We start from the raw sequence: 25,565 nt of genomic DNA, 5'->3' as shown, positions 1-25,565 counted from the left end.
CCATCTCACTTCATCCATTGACATGACCCATCTGACTCTTGCACTTAGACATTGTGGATTTTCTTCTGAGGAAAATTCTTGGACAGAATTTACTTCATCCCATTTGCTCTTGGGATTTCTTCCAAGGGAAAGAAGAAGCGAAACTTTGAAAACATTAACCATCACATTATGGTGTGTGTGTATATATATATATATATATATATATATATATATATATATATATATGTATATATAGTATGTGTATAAAACCAAAGGTTTTAGAAGCCCACATGCTAACTTATCTGCAGTGCCCTTGTAGGTGATGGCAAACATGGTCAGAAAATAGAGACTGTGGTACCCTATACATCAGGAAATACTTGCAAAAATGACAGAGTTCAACTACATATAGAATAGATACCTAATAAGAACGTACTGAATAGCACAGGGAACTCTATTCAATACTCTGTAATCACCTGTATGGGAATAGAATTTTAAAAAGAGTGGATATGTGTGTATGTATAACTGACTCACTTTGCTGTACAGCAGAAACTAATACAACATTGTAAATCAACTATACTCCAATGAAAAAATTAATTTTAAAAAAGGAATCAGAATTCATGGATTACTTACCATGTGTGTAGGTCAAGTTTATAAGTAGCACCTAAACTACAGGATGGTGCTTCTTTGGGAGCCCTTGGACTTGACATTCCCATTGCAAAGTGTGGGCATGCTGATAACTAAAGAAAGAATATTTACTCCAAGGCCTCTGGATTCAAAAACCCATCTAGTGTCTTCAAAGTTCAAAGACCTCCATCTGAGTGTTGGCTGGGTTTGGCTGGAGCCTACAGTGTGGGTTTAATCCCTGGGGTACTGATTAATTTGTTTGAAACCAGAATCAAGATTACATCCCCAGCCAGTTCCCGGCATGCCTACTGTTGGGTCCAAATCTCTGGCCAAGGATGGGTACATGACCAATATTCCCCATGTTCTAAGACGATCAGTCCCAGGCATCACCCTTGTTTCTTGATCAATGACACCAAGAATGTGCAGCGAAACACAAACACCACATGTTCTAGTACTTAACACGATTCCATAAAGTCACCCTTACAAACTCTAAAAGTCTGGTTTCTTCTAGGATTTTTGATGATGGTCGCTGCGTTTTGAACTGTCCCTCGGGCAAATTTGAATTTAAGAACCAATGCCATCCATGCCACTCCACCTGCCAAGAATGCCAAGGAGATGAGCCCTCCAACTGCACCTCCTGTGGAGTAGGTGAGGGAGTCTGCTTGCTTCTTCTTCCTGCTGCAAACCTGCTCGCCCACTGGACATTATTTGGTTTGACTAAAAAGCTTCGTCTCTGGGGACAAGGGGGTGAGATTAGACAGCTGTCTGTTCATTAAAGAGTATGTACAACCTTGAAGTTTCTGCCTGCTGTCAGGACACAAGTTCAAATTGTTGGAGACACAGACCCGCTGCCCCTGAGGAGATGAGAGAGAAACTAAGAGATGTCTTTCCAGAGAAGAGGAAAGAAAGGGCATGCAAACACGATGACAGACATGAGCTAGACAAAACTAAGACTCATTGGGGTGAAAGTGAAAAGCTAGGAAATTAAGGCAGACATATTTGGTCTTTAAGAGAAATAGCGTAATAGAGGTTGGGTCAGGGTCTCCTCAGCCCTGAGCGATGCCATTTAGAAGTTGTCAGAGCCCTGTGGGAACAGACTAATCTTTTCCAAACACAAATATGACCTTTTCTGTCCCAGCCTTAGCAATGCTAAAGTTTCTGCTGTCATTAAATTATACTCCATGATCTCTCAAGTCCTCTGTAGTTTGACCCTTGACTCCTCTCCAGTCTCCCTACATATGTTGGCCCCCACTTTGACTTCATGGGGGACTAATTCATATCTTATTTGACCTACAGAACACTTTAAAATTTGAGCCAAATTAGGAAATTTCAAATAAAAACCTGGGTTTTTGGTTTCTCTTGAAAACTTGGAAGATCTGGCAACACTGCTCCATATGGCCCCCAAATGGTTGACTGGAAACCATTGGGGCTGCTCTCCATTTCATCACAGTCCCCACCCCTCCCAGCTGTCTCACTAATCTTGAGGCTCTCTGTTGCCACCATCATGACATTTACACGTTTTTTCTAAAAGGAGAGAATTATTTAGCTTCGTTCTTGCTTGTAATAAAACCAAGAAAAATGAAGAATAAATGAAGAGCATCGTGCATTTGCAGAAAAATGAGAGATAACACATTTCTTTGTATAAATTAAAATGATTTCTTTGTGTTTCATATGTAAACAAAGTATATCTGTCAAATTTTACCTCTGGCCTGCTTATTCTGTTCCCTTTCTCATCTGTAAGATGGTGATCATGGCTGCCTTCTTCTAGGATTATTATGAAAATGAAATGAGATAAATAATAAAGCACTTAGAATGGGGTGGGGTGCATAGGAAGTACTCAATAAATATTAGCAATTATTATTATTATCACTACTATTACTACTGTTACTGTTTGTACCTGCTTGCTCCTGCGAGCATTTCAGTCTCTCTAGCTGTTCAGACTTCACTTGAGATGTTCCGCAGCCACTGTCTACCTGATCTCTTTCTATTCATCCTTTAGGCCTCCATTTCAATGTCATTTCCTCAGTGAGGGCTGCCCTAACCTTCTTGTCTAGGCTAAGCCCCCTTCATGTGAGCACCCTTGGAGCCCAGCACTTCCCATTCACAGGCCTCCTCACCCTCGCTATCTACCTTGTCCGTCAGACTCTGTGCCCTGTAAGAGCAGTCAATGGTGTCTACCTGTTTTCTGCCGTATTTCAAGCACGGCACAGAATCTGGCATATAGAAGGCACACAGTAAATAGATGGATGAATGTATGGTTCAGTAGAAACAATATCGATCAGAAAACCTGGATTCTAGTCTCGGCTTTGTCACTAATAAACTAGAAGACACTAACCCAATCACCTCACCTCTTTAAGTCTCTCCATGTTTGTAAAAAGGAGGAGAATGGACAAGATGGCATCTAAATTCCCTTTCACATTTAAAACACACTAAATCTTCATATATATACACAACTAAGGAGTAGCTTAAACGCTAAACAAGTATCTAAAACGTTAGATATCTAGCCAAGTATCTAGCCATCCTATGGCTACTTGGACCAATCCACACATAAAATGCCCTGACATTTCTTCTGTGTTTTCTATTTCAAAGTCTGTGTTTAACCTGTTCTCTTAACAAAATGTATTGTGGTGCCAAGGGGGAGAGGAGGTAGGGGAGGGAAGGACTGGGAGTTTGGGATTAGCAGATGCAAACTATTATATGGGATGGATGAACAACAGTGTCCTACTACATAGCCCAGGGAACCATATTCAATATCTGTGATGAACCATAATGGAAAAGAATATGAAATATACGTATATATATGTATAGCTGAGTTACTTCTCTGTATAGCAGAAAAAAAGCACAGCTATTTTTTTTACATTTGTTAATATCACCACTGATCTCATCAGAAAAGTCTGAGGATTGGGGAGCTGTCAAGCTCACAAGCACATGCGATAAACACAACATTTAAATCAACTATACATCGATAATTCTAAAAAATGTATTGTGCCCCTCCCACGTATAAGTTACTCTACGTAGGTACCATGGAAAATGCAGTAAATAATAGCATGATACTCACTTTCAAGGAGTTTTACGATCTAACAGAGGGGTGTGTCCTCATGTATTATAAAACAGGAAGATATTAGATAGAGACTGAATGAATGGTAGCAACCCTACTACAGGTCACTACTTTCAGCTGTAGTGAGAACAGGAGGCGTCCTGAAGAGGGAAATGTTGAGCGGGCTCTGATTAGCAGGGTTTTCTGCCTGTTAAGACTGTACTATCCCAAGTGCACATATTAGTGCAGCTAATCCGTGAGGCAGTGCTGTAGAAGACAGATGATGGAATGGATGCAGTTCTATATCAATAAGCTTTATTCAAAGGCTGAAATTCCTCTGGCTAGGGAGTCCCACCTACACACATAAGCCTGTCCCATCTCTTTGTAGAAATTTCACCCCTTGCTTAATTGTAACTTTGTTAATGTTAGGTCTGAATCCTTTTGGAAAGGCAGATCTCCAGCTCTATTGGTGAAAATTCACTCTAAACTCTCTTCCAGGTTTATCCTCTACCAAACAGCCCGAAACTAACTTCTACCAATCATACAACAGCTTCAGTAAGCAAAATGTTGGAGTAAACTTCATAAAGTTTATTTTCACAGTCCCTCAGCCTTTCTTTCATCCTTTCCAGCAATCCTGTTCCCTTCCTGTCTTTCAAACCTCAACCTTCCTTTCCTCCGGCAGACATCCAATGCCTTCACGTTGGTCCACCTTCTCTTCTAACAAAATCGGTTGCCAAGAAATACTCTGGAAGCAGTTAATTACTCCTCAGTATAAATGAAAGCCAATCTGAACCTCTTTTGGAGTTCCTTGATTTTTAACTCTTGTCTCCTATTACCACATGAACGGCTTTGTCACATAACAAAAATATCAGCACTTCTACTACAAGAACCGGCCTCTGCCCCCCTATCATTACATGAACTTAATTTCTGAGACTCTGGGCAAGTAGCCAAAAATATACGCATGATATTCGAATCGCTGAGGTGTCCAAATAATCATCCAAAGCTAAGTGAGCTGCCGTGCTATCAAGCTAGTAGAAATATCAAATCTCGGCATAATCCTGAACCAATCACGTGGGGAAAGCTGGCCATTGTTAAGGCACCTAAGTGACTTCCTTTTTCATGGTCCATGTATTTTAAACAAGACCCTTTACATCTCTGTCCTTTAAACCCAAATTATAATACCCAGAGGGGTCCAAATAGCAAAGCCATATCTGAACAATAAAAATGGAATTGGGGCTTCCCTGGTGGCGCAGTGGTTGAGAGTCCGCCTGCCGATGCAGGGGACATGGGTTCCTGCCCCGGTCCGGGAGGATCCCACATGCTGCGGAGCGGCTGGGCCTGTGAGCCATGGCCGCTGAGCCTGCGCATCCGGAGCCTGTGATCCGCAACGGGAGAGGCCACAACAGTGAGAGGCCCACGTACGGCAAAAAAAAAAAAAAAAAAAAAAAAAAAAAAAAAGGAATTGGAGGGACTTCCCTGGTGGTGCAGTGGGTAAGACTCCACACTCCCAATGCAGGGGGCCTGGGTTTGAGCCCTGCCCAGGGAACTAGATCCCACATGCATCTGCAACTAAGAGTTCGCATGCCACAACTAAGGAGGCCCCGTGCCGCAACTAAGGAGCCGGCAAGCTGCAACTAAGACCTGGTGCAACTAAATAAATAATAAAATGGAATTGGAGAACATTTCCTCTAATATCTGAACCCATCATCATTCATTTTTAAGATAGTTGATCCAGGGACTTCCCTGGTGGTGCAGGGGTTAAGAATCCACCTGCCAATGCGGGGGATACTGGTTTGATCACAGGTCTGGGAAGATCCCACATGCCATGGAGCAACAAAGCCCATGTGCCATAACTACTGAGCCTGTGCTCTAGAGCCCGTGAGCCACAACTACTGAAGCCTGCATGCCACAACTACTGAAGCCCACACGTCTAGAGCCCATGCTCTGCAACGAGAAGCCACCACAATGAGAAGCCTGCGCACCGCAACAAAGAGTAGCCCCCACTCACCACAACTAGAGAAAGCCTGCACGCAGCAGCAAAGACCCAACGCAGCCAAAAATAAATAATTTTTTCTTTTTTTTTTTTTTTTTTTTTTGCAGTACGCGGGCCTCTCACTGTTGTGGCCTCTCCCGTTGCGGAGCACAGGCTCCAGATGCGCAGGCTCAGCGGCCATGGCATCCTCCTGGACTGGGTCACAAACCCGTGTCCCCTGCACCGGCAGGCGGACTCTCAACCACTGAGCCACCAGGGAAGCCAAAAAATAAATAAATTTAAATAAATAAATTTTTTAAAAAAGATTGTTGATCCAGTTGGATATGTTGGAAAAATAGGAATATTGACAAATATGAATTCGCTCACTCATTCAACAAATATATATTTAGAACTCACCATATGCCAAGCTTCCCTTAAGCCTCTGGATCTTGATTTGACATCATGTGAAGGTGTAGGGAATGTACAGCAACAGCTGGATGGAGGAGAGGGTTAGCTTTTCACCGCTCTCCCTAACATATTCCTACCTACATGTGAGAAGGTTGGCACTTTGTAAAACAGAATCTTTTCTCAATGAGTCATGGTAGAAATGAGAACAAAACTTGGAAAGTTGACCTTTTTGTGGTCTCCTGAGATTCGAGGTTCCACCAGATTGGGGTTTTGTGCTCCACAACCTCAATCTATAGCTGTAGAATCACCAAATGCATATTACATCCTCCCAAACACTCTTCTTCGCTAGGAGGATAATGTTCTTCCAGGTCTAACTTGGAGACTGCAAAGACTTTTTTCTACCACCTCTTTGGACATTTTCTTTATTTTCTTTGTCCCATGGGAACCAGCAGACTTCTGGCATGAAATCACCATCAGAAAAAAGGGAGCTTCAGAATCCATAATCCAAGGGTGTGATTTTTAAATTGTATTTGAAATAGGGCTTTAATCAAATAAGAACGTTAGGTTAAAACCTTTGAAAATGCCTAGTTTACAGGTAATAAACTGTCGAATGTGAGCAATTTCATGTGGTTCAATCTAATATTCAATATTATACTGACTTTCAGATTTTGCACTTGTAACATGGGGTCAGTGCTATCTTTACAAATTCAGCAGCCTTGAAATTTAAAAAAAAGATTTATTATTTTTTTATTTTATTTATTTTTGGCTGCATTGGGTCTTAGTTGTGGCACAGAGGCTCTTCATTGTGGCGCACGGGCTTCTCTCTAGTTGTGGCCTGCAGGTTTTCTCTTCTTTAGTTGTGGCATGAGGGCTCCAGGGTGTGTGGGCTCTGTAGTTGTGGCGCATGGGTTTCAGAGTGGATGGGCTCTGTAGTTTGCAGCACGCAGGCTCTCTAGTTGAGGCATGCAAGCTCAGTAGTTGTGGCACGTGGGCTTAGTTGCCCCGCGGCATGTGGGATCTTAGTTCCCTGACCAGGGATCGAACCCATGTCCCCTGCATTGGAAGGCAGACTCTTTACCACTGGACTACCAGGGAAGTCCCAACAGCCTTGCATCTTGAAGGTCAATGGTTCTGGGTCTTCGTGTGGTAGATCACATTATGAGTGAATTCTAGACCCAGTTATTTTAGGTAATGCAGATATTTTCAGAGCCAGGGGCATGTGGGAGACCTGATTCAGAGAAGATGGATGCCCTGGGCACACTTAGCACAAGCAAAAACTCCAGGGGGTGGGAGGTAGGAGGCCTCTAGGTGCATCTACATTAATCTTATGTGTTTAAGTGTATGATTAGAACTGATGAGAATCCTTTTGCATTGATTACGATAGCTTGGAATTGATTAGAATTTTCCATTCCCTCCAGGGGCAACATTGGGTCTTCTGCAGGAGCAGATTCCCACAGTCTCATACTGGGAGCACTGCTGATTCTTTCCTTGTAGAGTCCAATGTTGACAGCCGCTCAGAACTTCCAGGAATTCATATAAAGGAGTCAAAGAGGCATGTTTGGTTGAGTGCTTCAATAGACTGTCAATACAGGATTGGTAGCTGTGCAAAAAGTCAGTCCTTATACAGTTAACACAAGTGTGTGATTTTGATAACAGAATTCAAAATCATTCTAAAAGATTGCACTATCATAGAAATGCATCTATCATCAAGCATTTGTTGTTCTTATGGGATCTCTATAGTCCCCAACTCTTTGAGCGTCTACAATCACTGAAAGGAGCCCAAGGAAGTCTTCAACTACAAGTTCAAAGATACTGCATTTTCTATTCAACCATTCTTATCTTTCTGGTCTACCGGGAGCAAAAGCAGTTGGTCATATCTTAATAAAGTGACTTCAGTTATATTACCTTCATGGTTAATTTTGTACATTTTCCTTCTTTTAATTTTGCTCATTTCTATCTGTTTAGATAAGCATGGCCGAGAGCGGTTCCTGTACTGGGGAGAGTGCCGGGAGAACTGCCCCACAGGCCACTACCCTGATGAGGGCCACACCTGCCAGCCTTGCCCGGACAACTGTGAGCTTTGCCACAGCTCACGCGTCTGCACACGATGTGGGCGTGGCTACTTCCTGGTGCCCTCCAACCGTACCTGCCGGAAGTTAGAGTGTGGACAAGGTAAGGCTGCTTCATCACTTATATACCCAACTACGTTCCCAGAAACTGAACTTACTTCTTTAATAAGTAAAACCTACCAACTTGATTTCAAAACTAGTTGCATGGCATACAGTCCAACTTTGTTCTATTTGTACCCAATCAAACTAATCTAATCTATTAAATTAATAGAAGGAGATAAAATGTGGGTGACACATATATCCTCAATCATGGTTGTGGGTTTCATAATTACTCTATGATTTGCTTGAAAATAAGCTACACGCCAACATATTTTTATAGCAACTAATGGGTCTCCATTCAGTGAAAATGAAATTGTGCTTTTTACTTCTCTTATTGTATAGGTGAAGTCCAAGACCCAGACTACGAAGAATGCATGCCTTGTGAAGAAGGGTGTCTGGGATGCAGTTTAGGTACGTCATCTCCCTTTTTCCTTAGAGTTGAAATAACTGTGTCCTTCTTCACACATCCGCATCCTGTCATTCCTTCAACAGGGACTCTTGTCATTGTTGTCATCATCACTGTCACCATCAGTATCCATTAAGTAGGCTCACTTCCACGCAAACAGGGTCACAGTGAGAGATGCTCCCTTTTGAGGCAATGGATGGGTCACCAGTCTTCGCAAAACTCAAGTTTAGGAAAGGACAGGTATCTTTTCCTCTGGTTGTTAGCTAGCTGGCAGGTGATACCTACAGCAACCACAGTTCAGGGTGCCTGGGACTCGGCCTCTGCTTAGCCTCTCAAGGTGACGATTTTGAAATGAGTAATGGTGGGAGAGAAATAAACTCAAGCAAAGAAATACACAATTACTCTAACTCACTCCGTATATGAAACACAAAAGCTTTTCAGAAGTTTGGGAATTTTCCTTCGCAAAAATGATTCTACTGCTTGGAGCCCAAGAAAATCTTTTGAGAGGAAAGCAACATGGAGTCAGTAGAGTTTAAAATCCCCATCATACAATGCAAAGCACTTGCCAGTCTTCCGTATAATTCTCTAGTTCAAATTAATTGCCTTCTCCTTTCTCCCCATGCACACCTGGTTCTCCTGCGGAACAGGGTGTATCACACAGCACCATTGGATTGGATGTAAAATGAAAAATCGGGAGGCCACCAAACTCCAAGAGTGTATCTTAATGTAAATTTAGGCAAGATATTGACATAATTGGCACTTGGTCTTATGGATCTTTGAAAGGAAACACAACCTAAATTAAAGATGGATGGGATAATCTCTCGTCATAGAGTTTCCATGAAACCCTGTGACTGGCTGACTCATGCTTCTAAAACTTCAATGTGCACACACATTACAAGGGGGATTTGCTAAAATGCGGATTCTAATTTAGGAGTCTAGAGTGGGGCCTAAGAATTTGCACTTCTAACAAGTTGCCAGTGAAGCCCATGCTTCATAAAGCACTCATGAAGTTGCAGGGGGTTAGACTGTGCCAGGATTAAGTAGACTTTTCATTGGCCTTACCTAATAGATTCCCTTAATTCTTAAATATTATACATGAGTTATAATTTATCTGACGGCCATCACCATCTCTGTCTGCCTTCAATGGAAAGATGTATTATCTATAATATATGTAACTACAAAACAGAGTTTTGAGGAACTGGAATACCATTCCCCCATTACCTTCCGCTATACAATGGAGCATATATGATTGGAAAATAAAATATAATAATAACTCCCACTTAAGAAGGGGGTAGCACTTACAGTCAGAGATTTAAGGATAAAATACTAATTTTCTGGGAAACAAAAATAGATCTAAACTAAGTAATAAAAGTATTAAAATCTAAAAGATGAGTAAATCCCAGTGTTTCTTGTGAAGAGATGGGACGTAATCTTTCTTACAGGGAGCAATGATAAATGTTTCTGACTACCTTGATTTCACTTTTTTGTCCATTTCGGACCACATTTGCCCATTGGTTTGCCCATTTTCCCTGCTAAATTTTGTGGTCTCTTTTTATACCTTTGCTGTCGTGTGTTATGTGTCCATGCTAACATCTTTCTGCATCATGGAGGGGGGTGTGTGTGTGTGTATGTGTCTGTCTGTCTGTAAAATCTCAAACGTATGATTTTGGCTCTCAGGTTTAAAGAGGTGGATGAATGTGTGTGGATCAGTGAGAACCTTGGCATGGGGGTGGGAACAGTAACAACCATGATCTGTATTGTACCCACCCTTCTCTTAGCTGATTCAGCTAAAGATGAGACTGAGATGTCTCCCCTGGATGATGAATTCCATAGCAGACCCCAGCAATCTGGGGACTCAAAATCCAAAAGAACTCAAAATCCAAAAGAATCAGTTTTCCAAAAAAGCAGTAAATTAGAAAGTTTGATTCACTTTACAAAATGCTATTAAAATACTTCATTCCCTCCTTTAAGAGACTTCAGTTGTCTACTATGTGCAGGGTGCTGGCCTTGGCAGTGGGAATTCAAAGGTGATATGACTGTGATTCTGCTATGAGGCCCTCTCTGGCTGCTATAAGTGACACACCTGGAACCAAATCTTTTGCAAGTCAAGCTGCCAGACTAGAGAGATGTATACAGTGTAGTAGGATTGCAGGAGAGGGTGACATAGAACGTTCTGCTAATTTCTAATTCGAAATTTGAAATTTTCTCTTAATTTATTAACTCTCTATATGTTGAACCTTGTTTATTTTTGTATTGCCTTAGCTGAAATCAATTATCATCTTATCTCTGAAGCTTCTGTTACTCTTTCCAATAGAATTAACTCTTTTTGCTTGTTTCCCCTGGTTTGTAGGCCAATGATAATACTTTTTACTGCTGATTTGTGTAATATTTGGTGTGTACACATCTTTCTGCCTAGAGAGTAAACTACTTCAGAACAAACTCTGTGACATATACACTGCTCCCACAAAAACTAGCAGCATGTCTAGGGTATAATAAAAGCACAATAAATGTGTAAACGTTTGTTGAATTGAATTTGAGCGTTGCCCAAATTCAAAGCAGAGACGCATGGCTCAGGACACACATGGATTTAGATACGTTTTCTCTAGTCAGACTGTGTCTATGGGCCTTTTATCAGGCTGAAAACAAACGGATAGCATTTTACATAATATCATTTTATTCTAAGAGGATTTGATGCCAAATTCTTTGTCTTTGTAACCAATATCTTAAATGGAAATTTCAACTAAGATAAATCTAAGTGTTCTAAATTACATTTCTTCATTAATTGAGAGGATAAGCAAATAGAATCATTTTTACACTTGACACTTGACTATAACCTAAGATTTGGGGCCCATACCTACATCAGCATTGACTTAATGACTGATTTTAATCAAATTGCATAAGATCTCTTTACTTCCTTACCATATCGATAAAATAGAGAGATTAATGTGCCTTTATCTTGGCTCAGAAATGGGTGATGAAAACTGATTAATATTTGCATACTTACTAAAACAGCAATAGTCCCTACTCTTGGGGGAAAATATACACAAATTTGAAAAATTTTAAGTTACTGAAAGAAAAAAAAAACATTTAAATTAAATGTCACACTGGTCAGAATGGCCATCATCAAAAAATCTAGAAACAGTAAATGCTGGAGAGGGTGTGGAGCAAAGCGAACCCTCTTGCACTGTTGGTGGGAATGTAAATTGATACAGCCACTATGGAGAACAGTATGGAGGTTCCTTAAAAAACTAAAAATAGAACTACCATATGACCCAGCAATCCCACTACTGGGCATATACCCTGAGAAAACCATCATTCAAAAAGAGTCATGTACCAAAATGTTCATTGCAGCTCTATTTACAATAGCCAGGACATGGAAGCAACCTAAGTGTCCATCAACAGATGAATGGATAAAGAAGATGTGGCACATGTATACAATGGAATATTACTCAACCATAAAAAGAAATGAAATTGAGTTATTTGTAGTGAGTTGGATGGACCTAGAGTCTGTCATACAGAGTGAAGTCAGAAAGAGAAAAACAAATACCGTACGCTAACACATATATATGGAATCTAAAACAAAAAGCAAACAAACAAAAAAAGGTCACGAAGAACCTAGGGGCAAGATGGGAATAAAGACACAGACCTACTAGACAATGGACTTGAGGCTACGGGGAGGGGGAAGGGTAAGCTGGGGTGAAGTGAGAGAGTGGCATGGACATATATACACTACCAAACGTAAAATAGATAGCTAGTGGGAAGCAGCCGCATAGCACAGGGAGATCAGCTCAGTGCTTTGTGACCGCCTGGAGGGGTGGCATAGGGAGGGTGGGAGGGAGGGAGACGCAAGAGGGAAGAGATATGGGGACATATGTATATGTATAACTGATTCACTTTGTTATAAAGCAGAAACTAACACACCATTGTAAAGCAATTATACTCCAATAAAGATGTTAAAAAATAAATTAATTAATATAAATAAATTAATTAAGTGACAGTTAAGGGGATAAATATATGTACCAAGTGAATTTAGCAAAGGGAGGAAGCCCTGGGCACTGAAGTGATTAAGGAAGGCTTCCAAGAAAATGCGACTTGAGATGAGCCTTAGAGTTTCCATGGAATTTAGACAGATAAGCGAGCAGGGCTGCACTCTGGAGGGGCTTTTGACCTAGACAATCGCAGAAAAAAAGGTTTGGAGGGAAGGATTTCTGCCATGGATTTTAGGACACTAATTTTGCAGAAGGAATATAATACTGCAAAGACAAGGGAATAGGCAATCACTTTAGAGTGATTGAAAATCATAACTTGAATTCTGGACTCATGAGTTTGTGCCTAAAAGGGAATAACTGAAGGTTATTATAGAAAAAAAAAGAGAATTTTTTGAAGAGGTGTTTTAAAAAGATTAATGCTGTAACTCCAATAACTGTGTTGAGGGTAGTTGAAAGGGATGAAGTTGCAGGCAGAGAAACCAGCTCGATGACTATTTCAGAATTCTGGGTCTGAAGTAACAGGAGCCTGATCTAAGGTAAGAGTCAGGAAGTTATGAAGAAAGAGATAGGTTTTAAAAATCACATGAAATGGACTTCCCTGGTGGCTCAGTGGTTAAGAATCTGCCTGCCAATGCAGGGAACACGGGTTCAAGCCGTGGTCCAGGAAGACTCCACATGCCGCAGAGCAACTAAGCCCATGCACCACAACTACCGAGCCTGCGCTCTAGAGCCACAACTACTAAAGCCCTCACACCTAGAGCCCATGCTCCGCAACAAGAGAAGCCACCGCAGTGAGAAGCCCATGCACCACAACGAAGAGTAGCCCCCGCTCGCCGCAACTAGAGAAAGCCCTCACGCAGCAATGAAGACCCAATGCAGCCAAAAATAAATAAATTAATTATTTTTAAAAAAGAATTCAAAAAATCACATGAAACAAATGACTGTATGCATAAGAAAAGATGCTTAACTTTGTTCGTTACATGGGAAATACAAATTAAAACAACCATAACAAAAAAAAAAAAAAAAAAAACAACCATAACATACCATGTCTCACCTATTAGACTGGCAATATTTCAAAAGCTTACAAAACACTGTACAGGCAAGGCTGTAAGAAAGCCCTCTTAACCATAACTGATGGAAGACAAAATGGTACGACCACTGTTGAAGGAAAGTTGGCAATATACAACACAATCACGTACGCATCTATGCTTTGACCCTGCAACACCCCTTCTAGGAATTTATCCTAAGGATGTGCACCCACAAACTCAAAACAGCATATTCACAATGTTATTCATTGTGGCGTTATTTGTGGTGTAAACTATTTTAAACAGCCTAAATGCCTTCTCGTGGAAGAAACTCATTGAATCAACTAAAGGACACATACATAATGGAGTACTATGCAGCCATAAAAGAGCAAAGGTCTATATGAACTGACGGTGGTTTTATGATACACTGTTAAGTAGAAGGCAAGGTGCCCAAAAATGTACATAGTATGCTACCTTTTTGGTAAGAATAGATGGTGAAATAAAACATATGTGTATATGTGTTTATATATATGTGTGTATATATATATATATTATACACACACACATATACATTTTTTACTTATTTTTAAATAAGAAACACAGAAAAGATACATCAGAAACTAATGAAAATGCTTACCTACAGAGAAAAGTGTAAAAGGAATGGGAGTGAGCCTTCTCTAGGTATATCTTTTTACATAGTTTTGATTTGAACCATGTAAGTGGGTTACATATTCATAACAAATGACACAGTAATTAGTGTGAATGGGCTCCCACCGGCCAACCTGGGACAATTTGAGCGTCAACAAAAAAAAAGATGATAAAGATTACAATTCAATTCATAAAAATAATCTATGCATCAAGAATGATATTTAGGGGGCTTCCCTGGTGGCACAGTGGTTGAGAGTCTGCCTGCCAATGCAGGAGACACGGGTTCGAGCCCTGGTCTGGGAAGATCCCACATGCCACGGAGCAACTAGGCCCGTGAGCCACAATTACTGAGCCTGCACGTCTGGAGCCTGTGCTCCGCAACAGGAGAGGCCGCGATAGTGAGAGGCCCGCGCACCGCGATGAAGAGTGGCCCCCACTTGCCACAACTAGAGAAAGCCCTCGCACAGAAACAAAGACTCAACACAGCAAAAATAAATAAATAAATAAACTCCTACCCCCAACATCTTCTTAAAAAAAAAAGAATGATATTTAAAGAAGAGAGGAAGGAAGCGATGGGAAAATAGAATAAGGGAGAAAGCTCTCTACAGTAAGATTTCACCTGTTATATATCCAAGGGAATAATTAGAGTATCTTCATTTTACATCCCCTAGTGTATCGATTCAAGGGAGAACTAAGAGTGGATGCTAAAGTCTTTAGGTGGAAAATTGTTCGGGAACACAATAATCACACAGACTCAAAGTACTTCCATAATTACTAGTTAACTACAATGGAGGGATTTGCTGATACCAACTTAACCAAGTTATTACACTTAACATTACCATCATTAGTTCCATACAACATAACATTATGTGTTTCCTAATGTGATATATTAACAATATCACCTAGGAACCTCGACGAAAGTGTCTAGACCAATGACTTTCAACTGGAGGTGACAGTGACTCCAGGGGACATTTGTCAATGTTTTGAGACATTTTTGATCATCATGGCTGGGGAGTTTAGGGATGAAATGTCATGATGTCCACAACTTATTTTCAAATGATTCAGAGGAATAAAAGGATTGAGGTAAAGCATATAAAGTTGTTCACTGTGCTATTTCAGGCTTTCTGTAGATTTGAAAAAAAAAACTTTTTAAATTCGAGAGAAAAGAGCACTTCATGCTGGGTCAGCTGAGAGGGCCTAGAAGCAACACGCCAGTAGCAATAACCACACCTAGTGCCCAGATCTAGATTCTTAACACCATCCTCCAATAAAAGATACCAAGGCTTCTTGGAAAATTGGCTGATTCTAGGACTGGGGCAGGAAATATACCAGATGAGCTGTAGCATTGTGTAGTGACAGAAAGCAAGAGAGCATGCAAAGGAAAAAACCCCACAATGATGGGGGTACAGCAAAGGGACATAGGAGACAACTGAAAGAGCTCCCAATAGCCAAAACAGGAACAATTTGAGCAATAATATAAATAAAATAGTATTAGCTTAAACCCAAAGTATAAAATAAGAATCTATGAGTTCATAAGATAAAAATAAATGGTTGAGTAAGTAAGTAAATGGGGCAGAGGAGACAAATCTTCAGTGCAAAACATTGCAAATAACTTATCTATTCCCTCCAGGAAGTGAGCATAGCTCCCTACTCCTCAAGTGTAGGTTGCACGCAGTGACTTCCTTCCAAGAGGACAGTATGAAAGGGAGGAAGGGGAAGAGCCTCACAATGGAGAAACCCGATAAGCACTAACTCATCCAAGTGATCAAGGTCAATGTCAGCAGTGCTATATCAGATTTTTAAAAATAAATTTATTTATTTTATTTATTTATTTTTGGCTGTGTTGGGTCTTCGTTGCTTCAAGGGGGCTTTCTCTAGTTGTGGCGAGCGGGAGCTACTCTTCATTGTGGTGCACGGGCTTCTCACTGCGGTGGCTTCTCTTGTTGCGCAGCACAGGCTCTAGGCGTGTGGGCTTCAGTAGCTGTGGCACATGTGTTCAGTAGTTGTGGCTCGTGGGCTCTAGAGTGCAGGCTCAGTAGTTGTGGCACACGGGTTTAGTTGCTCCATGGCATGTGGGATCTTCCCGGACCATGGCTTGAACCTGTGTCCCCTGCATTGGCAGGCGGATTCTTAACCGCTGCGCTACAGGGAAGCCCGCTATATCAGATTAATGGGCAGGTACCCTTGATGTAAAAGGAGCAGAATGGCATTTTGCCTCTGCAGTCTTCCACCCCAAAACCCATAACCCCAGTCTAATCATGAAAAAAACATCGTCAGGAAAACATTTCAATAGAGGGCTATTTCATAAAATACCTGATTAGTTCTCCTCAACACTGTTAAGGTTGTCAAAAAAGTAAAGTCTGAGAAACTGTCATAGTCAAGGGGAACCTAAGGAAACCTGACTGCTAAATGTAGTATGGTAACCTAGGTGGGATCCTGGGTCAGAAAAAAAGACAATAGGTAAAAACTAGAGAAATCTGAGTATATTATGGAGTTCAGTTAATAATAATCTCATCAGCATTATCATCAAGGGCATGAGGGAACTATTTGGGGTGTTGGAAGTGTCCCGTATCTTGATTGTCAGGGGTGATTACATGACTGCATGTTTATTTGTCAAAATTCATAGAACTGTACAGCTAAAAAGGGCAAATGTTACACTATGAAAATTATATTTCAATAAGTCAGATTTAAAAAGTAAGGAACAGGGCTTCCCTGGTGGAGCAGTGGTTGAGAGTCCACCTGTCGATGCAGGGGACACGGGTCCGGGAAGATCCCACATGCCGCGGAGCGGCTGGGCCCGTGAGCCATGGCCGCTGAGCCTGCGCGACCGGAGCCCGTGCTCCGCAACGGGAGAGGCCACAGCAGTGAGAGGCCCGCGTACCGCAAAAAAAAAAACGTAAAGTATAACGTTATCAGTGCCCCTCTTTCCTATCTCTACATAGTAAAACCATAACAGTAACCTAATTGCCAGCATTTATCGCACACTTACTCATGTTGTATATGTGTACTACCTCACTTATGTCTAAGAAGTAAATGTAATTATTGTTCTCATTTTTCGGATGAAGAAATTAAGCTCAAAACAGTTAAGCAACTTACATAAGATCACAGGGCTGGCAGCCATTAGGACTTGGACTTGATTCTAGTAGCTCAAGATCAAAACCCATGTGTTGAGCAAGCATTCTATCCGTACCACCTAGTGTTCTTCCCTTCTGATTCTACAGGAAAGATTATTATGCTCTATGGAATAATAAAAAGATAAAAGAAAAATTTATATCTGCCCCTTTCCTCAGTTCTGCACGCAATAGCTATTATACTTTGTTTAGCTACCACTGTAAGCCCAGATGCCATAACTAACTAAATTTACCAAACAGTGAAAGCAATAGTCATGCAAATTGACTCGGGATCACAGCTCACCTGAAACTGTCAGCCTTTAGGACCTGCATCTGGAATGTTCGGAGATGGAGCAGAGCAGATAGGAGAATCCTTGCAGCAGAAGGACTAAGGGAAGGGGGGCTCATTTTCATTTAGCCCTGGATTCCTCTCTGCCACTTAACCTGCCTTCAGTTTCATTCACTTTCACAGGAACTCTTTTACTTTCTGGAACGTGCGTTCCATCATAAGGGTATGATTGACGAGAGACACCCCTCTCTTCTCCTTGTGAATATGAAGTGAGCTGTCTCCACCCTGACCCATGTTAGATTCAAGCTTCAGATCCAGGAATTAGAGAACCAACCTCACTTCCTTCTGCTACTCTATTTTCTATTAAGGAGTGACACCTTGGTCATAGAGGAAACAATATCAAGACATGTGAGATGAATTTCATGGTTTAGTTTTCCAATGGAGCAGACATACAGGGTTTTTCAAATGAAATATGGTAGTCACAGATCACTACTTTTATCTAGATCTTCCTTTGGACCTTTTCCATAAAATTTCTGGGGGAACAGGAACAGTGTCAAACAGTTTTAGTGCCTTGCAAATCAAAGGCATTGCAGAATAAAATGTATATTAGCCTGGGCTTCCCTGGTGGCGCAGTGGTTGAGAGTCCGCCTGCCAATGCAGGGGGCGCGGGTTCATGCCCCGGTCGGGGAGGATCCCGCAAACTTCGAGATGACTCTTTTCTTTAAAAGGCCAAACACGAGCCATGTTCAGAGGAAGGATAGGAATCTAAATGCACTGTCACCAGTTTGCTGAAGAAAAGAGAAATGAACAAGCTCTATTAGACAGTGGGGACAGCCCCGTCTTGAAAACAAAAACATATTTTTCATTTATTAGAGCCTCCCTCTCCCCTCATTTTCTAAGTGATATCTCATTTCAAAGGTGGTGGGTTAGAAGAAAAGAAACCTTAAGAAAAGAGAACCCACAGTTGAAAGAATCTGCAGAAGTTTTGCACTTTCATGGTTCCTTAATCTTCCTGGCTTTCTTGATTAATTTATTTAGCAAATATTTATTGCATGCTTTTGTGCTTTCTGCTTTCCCATTATTATTCCACAAATAACAGGACTGTGTAACCTAACATTTATTGAGCATCAACATTCACCAGGCACGGTGCTAGGCACTTACACAGATGATGTATTTTCACATCTATAATCCAGTGATTTTTACAGCTGGAGAAACTGAGGATCAAAGAAGTGTTGAAACTTGCTCAATTTTATGCATATGAGAAGTGACAGAGGAATTAAGCTGTCAGTTCCAAGCAATCCTGTGCATTAACTTTGTTTACTTTTTTCACAGAGGAAGTAGTTGGCTTTGAAGCTGTTTGTCCCAAGTATGCACTATGATGGGCAAGGTTGTGCTATGATAACGGATTATCCCCGAATCTCAAGAACTTAAGACAACAAAGGTTTATTTTTCACTTGTGCTACATCTCCATCATGGGTCAGCTGAGAACTCTGCTCTGCATGGTCCTCAGTCCAGGACCCAGGTTGATGGAGCAGCCATTAATTACCTTGTCATGGCAGAAGCAAAGTACGCTGGCTTTTAAAGGTTCCCCCAGGATTGACACTTGTAACTCCTGCTCTCATATTTTTTTGGCCAAAGCAAATCATATGGTTCTGCCTGAGACTGCAGACTGGGGAGATGCAACCTTGCCACGTGCCCGCAAAAGGGAAAGAAACTAATATTGTGAACATCCTAAAGACATTCTCACGTGGTGACTAAGACTGTTACTGGTATACACTGAGGTCTCACCTCATATGTTTGCACGTGAAATAGCCCCAAACATGTGTCCAGTCTGTGTCACTGATTTCTCTCTTGTACCGCTCTGAATCTTACCCAAGATAATTGCCCACTATCTACCTTGGCAGTGTCTGACTTTCTCCTTCTCTCAAAAAAACTCTTCTGAAGAAGCTGCTATATTTTTTCAACCGATGGAGTTTCCCAAAGTATCCTGCTATCTCACTTCTCTGATCCCTTAGCAACGGAAGAGTCAAAAAGAGGACCAGTGATAAATGACATGATAGGTAAACTGTCTGCTGAAAGGACCTTGATCTTTCTTTACCCTGTTCTTTCAAACCCCTTTTATGAGAATTAATAACATGCTGGTATCTCTTGCCTTTATCGGCTGCTCAAGACATGTGCCCATATGAGACCAGTCTTAGGAATTTGGACAACTTTCTCTCCATGTCTTAGAGTTTAGTTCAAGAAATATTTATTGGGCACCCCTATCAGGCTAAGCACGGGGATACACAGGTGAACAAACATGCTCTCTGCTCTCAAAGGGCTCGCATGGAAATGGAAAGCTCGGTGATTCTCGGCCCTGGGTGCACCTGAAAATCACCTGGGGAGATAGAAAAATGCAGTGCTGAGACCCACTTCCAAGGTTTCTGATTTAATTGGTCTGGGGTGACGCTCATGCATCAGTATTTTTTTCAAAACTCTTGGACAGATTCTAACGTGCAATCAGAGTTGATTTAAGATGGGTATATAAACAGATAACTTCAACATCGTATTTAAAACGCTGTTGAGGATGAAGCTGAAGCAGAAGCAGATACATTATATCATAATAACTACAACTTACTGTCCATTCCACATGAGGTGATCACCTAGGTAGGCACTTTACAAACATGATCTCTACTCCCCAGTACAACCCGCTCTGTTCAAAATCCTTATCCCCATTTCACAGATGAGAAAACCAAGGCCCAGAGAGTTTGCAACTTGCCCAAAGTCACATAACTAGCAAGTTTCCGAGCTAAATTTAAACTTAGGACTCTCTGGCTCCAAACCAACAGAACATCCAAATATTTGCTCTTTTTCCAGAGTAGATTGCACTCATTCACCATTTTCCTAGACGATGTAAATGAAAGTCGTGTAAGTCAACCTGCCATATTTGTTTCACGTTTGGTTATATTCTTATGCTACTTAGTTGTGTTGCCTGAAGTTTCCCTCTGCTCCCCCTACATTCAAGTTCACATTCTTATGGTGATGGGGGAGAAGAAATAGTGGGAAGGTAGCCTAAGTTCAACGCTAGAGCAACTAGCTCATCATCTTGGCTCTTCGCGCTATTTTCCCCCAGAGCCAGGTGTAACGAAAGTTCCTCCTACTAGTTGTGTAAATGTCCTGCGAAGTCGAGCTGAAAGCCAAGGCTGTCTGAATCACGTGTGCTTGCAGAAAGAGAGCCGAGCCAATTACTTCCAAAACAAACCTAGTTAAACAAAAGCGCAGAGTGTGGTGGAGCACAATGCACAGGGTGGAGGGGTTCAGAAGACCAGCTGCCATTCCTGAAAGCATCATGGTGCCTGCGACCTTAAACTGCCAGTGATTAGGGGCAAGGGACACTTAGGCTGGTGGGATGGATTTCACCTCTACAGGACTCTCTAGAAACCAACAAGAATATCTCTTTTGCATTTTTAGGAGTAACAAGCTGGAAAAATGTTGCCAAATTACTTTTTTTTCGGTGAAATATTGATGATATTTCTGAAATCCTTCAGCTTATGTCTGCCCGTTAATTTGAAAACAAAAATAAAAGCAAGACCATCAGTCGTAACTAGAACCCTGGATGGTTAGGTCTCAGCTTGATTTTGTGGGATTGTGGAAAATGGAGTCTGAAATCTTAGTATCTATCTCCATCCTTCCCCTACCACAATGAAAATCTTTGGGCAAGTCCCATATACTTTTCATTTCTTAATTGCATCCTGTTTTGTAAAGGAAAACATCGTAAGTTGCCTTCTCTTTACCTCCTGATATGGCCCTAGAGATTATAATGAAGAGTAGGAAAATGATCATATCTTGGGCTCCCTAAGGGAGTGAAACCAAGAGCCTCTATTATTAATATCAAAATAAAATATAATTTGCTTTCTCTCCATTTCCACCCTTTTTCTTTCCTATCATATCTGCCATCATCAAGAGGCCTGTTGATATACCTGAGGCCACACTTCTAGATTGGGTGCCATTGTGTCATAAGCACTTAGCGTAGTACTTGTCACCAGGTAGGCACTCAGTAAAATACCTGTGACTTTTGTGCCTACTCTGAGCTGTCCTCATCTCACCCCCAGAGCTCCATCTCTCTGCACCACTGCCACATTGCCTTTTCACAGTCCTTTACCAGATGGTAGGAAGAGCTTCAAGCTCCACTGGCAGATGAGAAAAAAATTGATTTAAGTCACAGAGCAGACACCAGAATTGAGAGCAGACACCAGAGTCGAGAGAAGCTGAGTGTGGGTGAGGCGGGAGCATCTGCATGTTGATACCCAGTTGCTCAACAGGCAGATCTCCAGCTAAGACTCAGGCCAACAACGAGTGTCAGTAAATTGCCTCTGTACCTCTTGAGTCTGAAATTCCAGCCTTCCAACAGTCAACAGGAGGGTAATTTGGTAGGAGTCCAGACTCGTCCTTTCCATGAAGTCTCCCTGCAACTCCCACCAGAAAACCTTGGCTGCAGCCCGACCCACAGCCTCAGTTCAGCTTCCAGCACAGTGGGCCAGCCCAGGGCACAAGAAGCAAAATGGGGACCAAATGGCACAGCAAGCTGGAGACAGCCGAGGGCACAGGGACAGGGTCCCTCATTTCCCACCCCTTGGCCAAGTACCCAAAGTTGAAGTACTGGAAGGCAGGGGATGGCCATGCCAACAACTCTCAACATTAGTCATGCCCTCGCTGGTGATGTTACCGGGTCAGTCGAAACTTTTTTCCTCCCAATGGTGCCTATGGCCATCTGTAGCTGCCTTTTTTTCCAGATCTTTTCCATAAAAACAGTGTGTTCTGACTGTCTATAAACTATGCACCCCTAGGTGAGACAAGTAGATAATGAGCCAGGGAAGCAACCCAGGGGTGTCTACCTCCCAGTCCCTTGTTCCATGTCCACCAGGGAGCGTGAGGCCCATGAGAGCACTGAGAGAGGAGCATTTATGCCTGAAAAGTTCCCATTCAATCAGCTCACCAAGATCAGAGCAAAGCCGAGGACAAACATGGCATTAACTCTAGAGGGCTAACATGTGTAATCTAATCAGGAGATGCAAAGGGTGGGATACTAAAGTAGAAAAGTTTCTCAATCTCTCCAACGTCTAATTTGGACCAGAAAGAGCTGACAGCTTGATTTATCATCACAAAGGAACTTTATGCCCTAAAATAATTGCTAGAAACCTGGATGTTCCGCTAGAAAAATAAATCAACCTAAAATTGTAGTCTCCGTATTACCGTGTCCCCAACATTTCAGGGATGACATCGAGCCTTTGGGTGAGGTCTGGAGGTGAGTGTGGAAAGAGAAAGGAGGTTGTTTTGAAGGGGCGTTTATTGGAAAGCCTACTACAATCATGCTAGCTGCCCAAACCAATTGTAAAATTGCAGATTTATTATGTTTAGCAGAAATGCAGTCTGTACATCTGAAATATTATCCAAATGACCCGGCTTCAACTTAGAAATCTTCTATGAATTGAAACAAGTGAATTAGAAAGGCTCTTGCCTTTAGCACTGAAGGGTCTGTGAGAGGTGAGACAACATTTATAGTAGTGATAAAATACTATATTTAAGGCTATAAAAATTTGGCATACAAGGTCTCAGTTCAGAAGTAAATTTGTTTTATGTGCTCGGGAAGAGAGCAACCGAAAAGTTTTACAAATGGGAAGTTTGACCTACTGAGACTTCAAAACATAAAATATGTCAATTATTCCTGGGGACTGGGTATAGTAATTACCCCCTTTGAATGTTAAAACATGCAAAATCTGAAGCACGAAGTCAGTCACTGCTTACCTTGACCATGGCACGCATGGCTAATGACAGTTACCCAGAGCCACTGTCCGACTGGCACATTACGTGCCCAAGTGTGCATTAATGGGATGGGCCACTTGGGAACGTAGCAAGAAACTGGGGGAAAGCAATGGAACCCTGTCCAATGAACAGATACCTCATCTCTTGGGGCATTAGGCTTTGGTCTGCCTAGAAGCCAGCAATCCTGTACTTGGAATTCTATGCCTGGTTCAAGCTAGAACTAGTAGAAAATGCTGGACAACTGACAGATGTGCATTGTAATCCAAAGAGCCTTACTAATTTTAGCCTTCTGCATGTCTCTGACCTCATCACCTACCCCTCTCTCTTCATCCTTACTCTCAGCTACACTTGGGGATCCTGGTCAAGATTGCTTCTAGCCCATTCTTGTTCCCAGGCCCTGCCCTAGCTGTTGTTTCCTCCACCTGGAGTACTCTTCTCGAGATATTAACCCGGCCAGCTCCTTCCTGCCATCACAGCTCAGTTTAAACATCACCTCTAAGAGGCTTCCCTGCAGCACCCAATTTAAAGAAGTCAGCCCGTCTCTGTTTCTGTCTCTGTCCCTACCTCTCTCTCTCTCTTTCTCCTCCCCCGACCCCTCACCTCCACTCTCACTCCACACTAACACTTACACAGAGCAATCACCTATTCTAATGCTGCCAGATCTCATGCAATTATCTGATATTTTAATTTTTTTTCCTTATTTTTTTTTTGGCTGCATCGGGTCTTAGTTGTGGCATGGGGGATCTTTGTTGAGGCACGCAGGATCTTTTCATTACGGCTCGGGCTTCTCTCTGGTTGTGGCATGCAGGTTTTCTCTCTCTAGCTGTGACGCGTGGGCTCTGTAATTTGTGGCACGTGGGCTCTCTCGTTGAGGCGCTCAAGCTCAGTAGTTGTGGCACACAGGCTTAGTTGGCATGTGGGATCCTAGTTCCCCGACCAGGGATGGAACCTACGTCCCCCGCATTGGAAGGTGGATTCTTTACCACTGGACCACCAGGGAAGTCCCTGATATTTTCATTTTTTATTTAGTTTTAAAACTTGTTTGCTGTGCTTCTTCCTTCATTAAAATGTAACCGCCAGGCAGGCAGGGACTTTGTTCTCTTTGCTGTTGTCTCTTCAGTACCTGAATCCTGCCTACCACGTGTAGATGCTCAATACACAATTTTAGAACAAATAAACAAGCAGACTCCTGACAGGTAAACCTATGGGGCAGGTTTGAAAGAGCCCTTGTGGGGAGTGGAGGAGCCAGACTCCAGCCCCAGAGCTCACTTCAGGCAAGTCATTGCACGCTTGTCTCTGGGCCTCACTTGCTTATCAGGAAACAGAGACTGGATGATCGGTGGTCTGCCCTCTGTTCTGTGAAGCCCTTCCCTCCCCACCACTGTCACTTCTCCCAATATAGCCAGAGCAGCTTTGCTTTGACCTTTTTTTATGTGTTTGATTTTTCATAAGTTCCCGTTTGATAAAGGATTCTGCTGCTAAAATAAAAATTTTAATCCTCCAGATTAGATAAACCCTTCTGCTTGAAGTTAATCCTGGCTCAGCCTCGTTACCAGTTGTGTGATTCTGGGAAATTCATTTAACTTCTTTAAACTTCGGCATCATCATACATATACTAGAGACAATTTCAGGACCTACCTCTCAGCATCGCTGGGAGTTACTCCATCCTGGTAGGCAGAATAATGGCTCCCCAAAGATGTCAATGCCCTAATCCCCGGATCCTATGAATCTGTTGCCTTCCACAGCAAAAGGGACTTCAAAGATATAATTAATGTTAAAGATTTTCAGATGGGGATGTTGTCCTAGATTATCCAGATGGGCCAAACCTAAGCACACGAGTCCTTAAAAGCGGAGAACCTTTCTAGCTACAGTCAGGAGGAGATGAAAGAGAAAGAAAAATCCCTCACTGCTGGCTTTGAAGCTAGCCGAAGGGGCCCCCGGAGCTGAGGAATATGGGTGGCCTCTACAACCCATGGATACAACCCTCCGTGATAGCCAGTAAGGAAATGGATCTCAGTCTTATAACTGCAAAAAAAGACCTGAATTCTGTCAACCACCTGAATGAGTAAGGAAACGGATTCTCTCCAAGAGCCTCCAGAAAGGCGCCA

General features: G+C 42.0%; 1 protein-coding gene across 1 annotated transcript in view; it reads left to right on the top strand.

Moving 5' to 3' along the window:
• PCSK5 (proprotein convertase subtilisin/kexin type 5) overlaps window positions 1–25,565 on the top strand; it is a 448,447-nt gene that overhangs the window by 355,121 nt on the left and 67,761 nt on the right. Inside the window, 3 exon segments of the mRNA XM_032634783.1 lie at window positions 1,115–1,251; window positions 7,986–8,192; window positions 8,531–8,599. Of these exon segments, the coding sequence (XP_032490674.1) occupies window positions 1,115–1,251; window positions 7,986–8,192; window positions 8,531–8,599 (413 nt within the window).

This window comes from Phocoena sinus, chromosome 6 (assembly GCF_008692025.1).
Source record: "Phocoena sinus isolate mPhoSin1 chromosome 6, mPhoSin1.pri, whole genome shotgun sequence".
NCBI classification, from domain to species: Eukaryota; Metazoa; Chordata; class Mammalia; order Artiodactyla; family Phocoenidae; genus Phocoena; species Phocoena sinus.
This window is presented reverse-complemented; position numbering and strand designations above follow the sequence as displayed.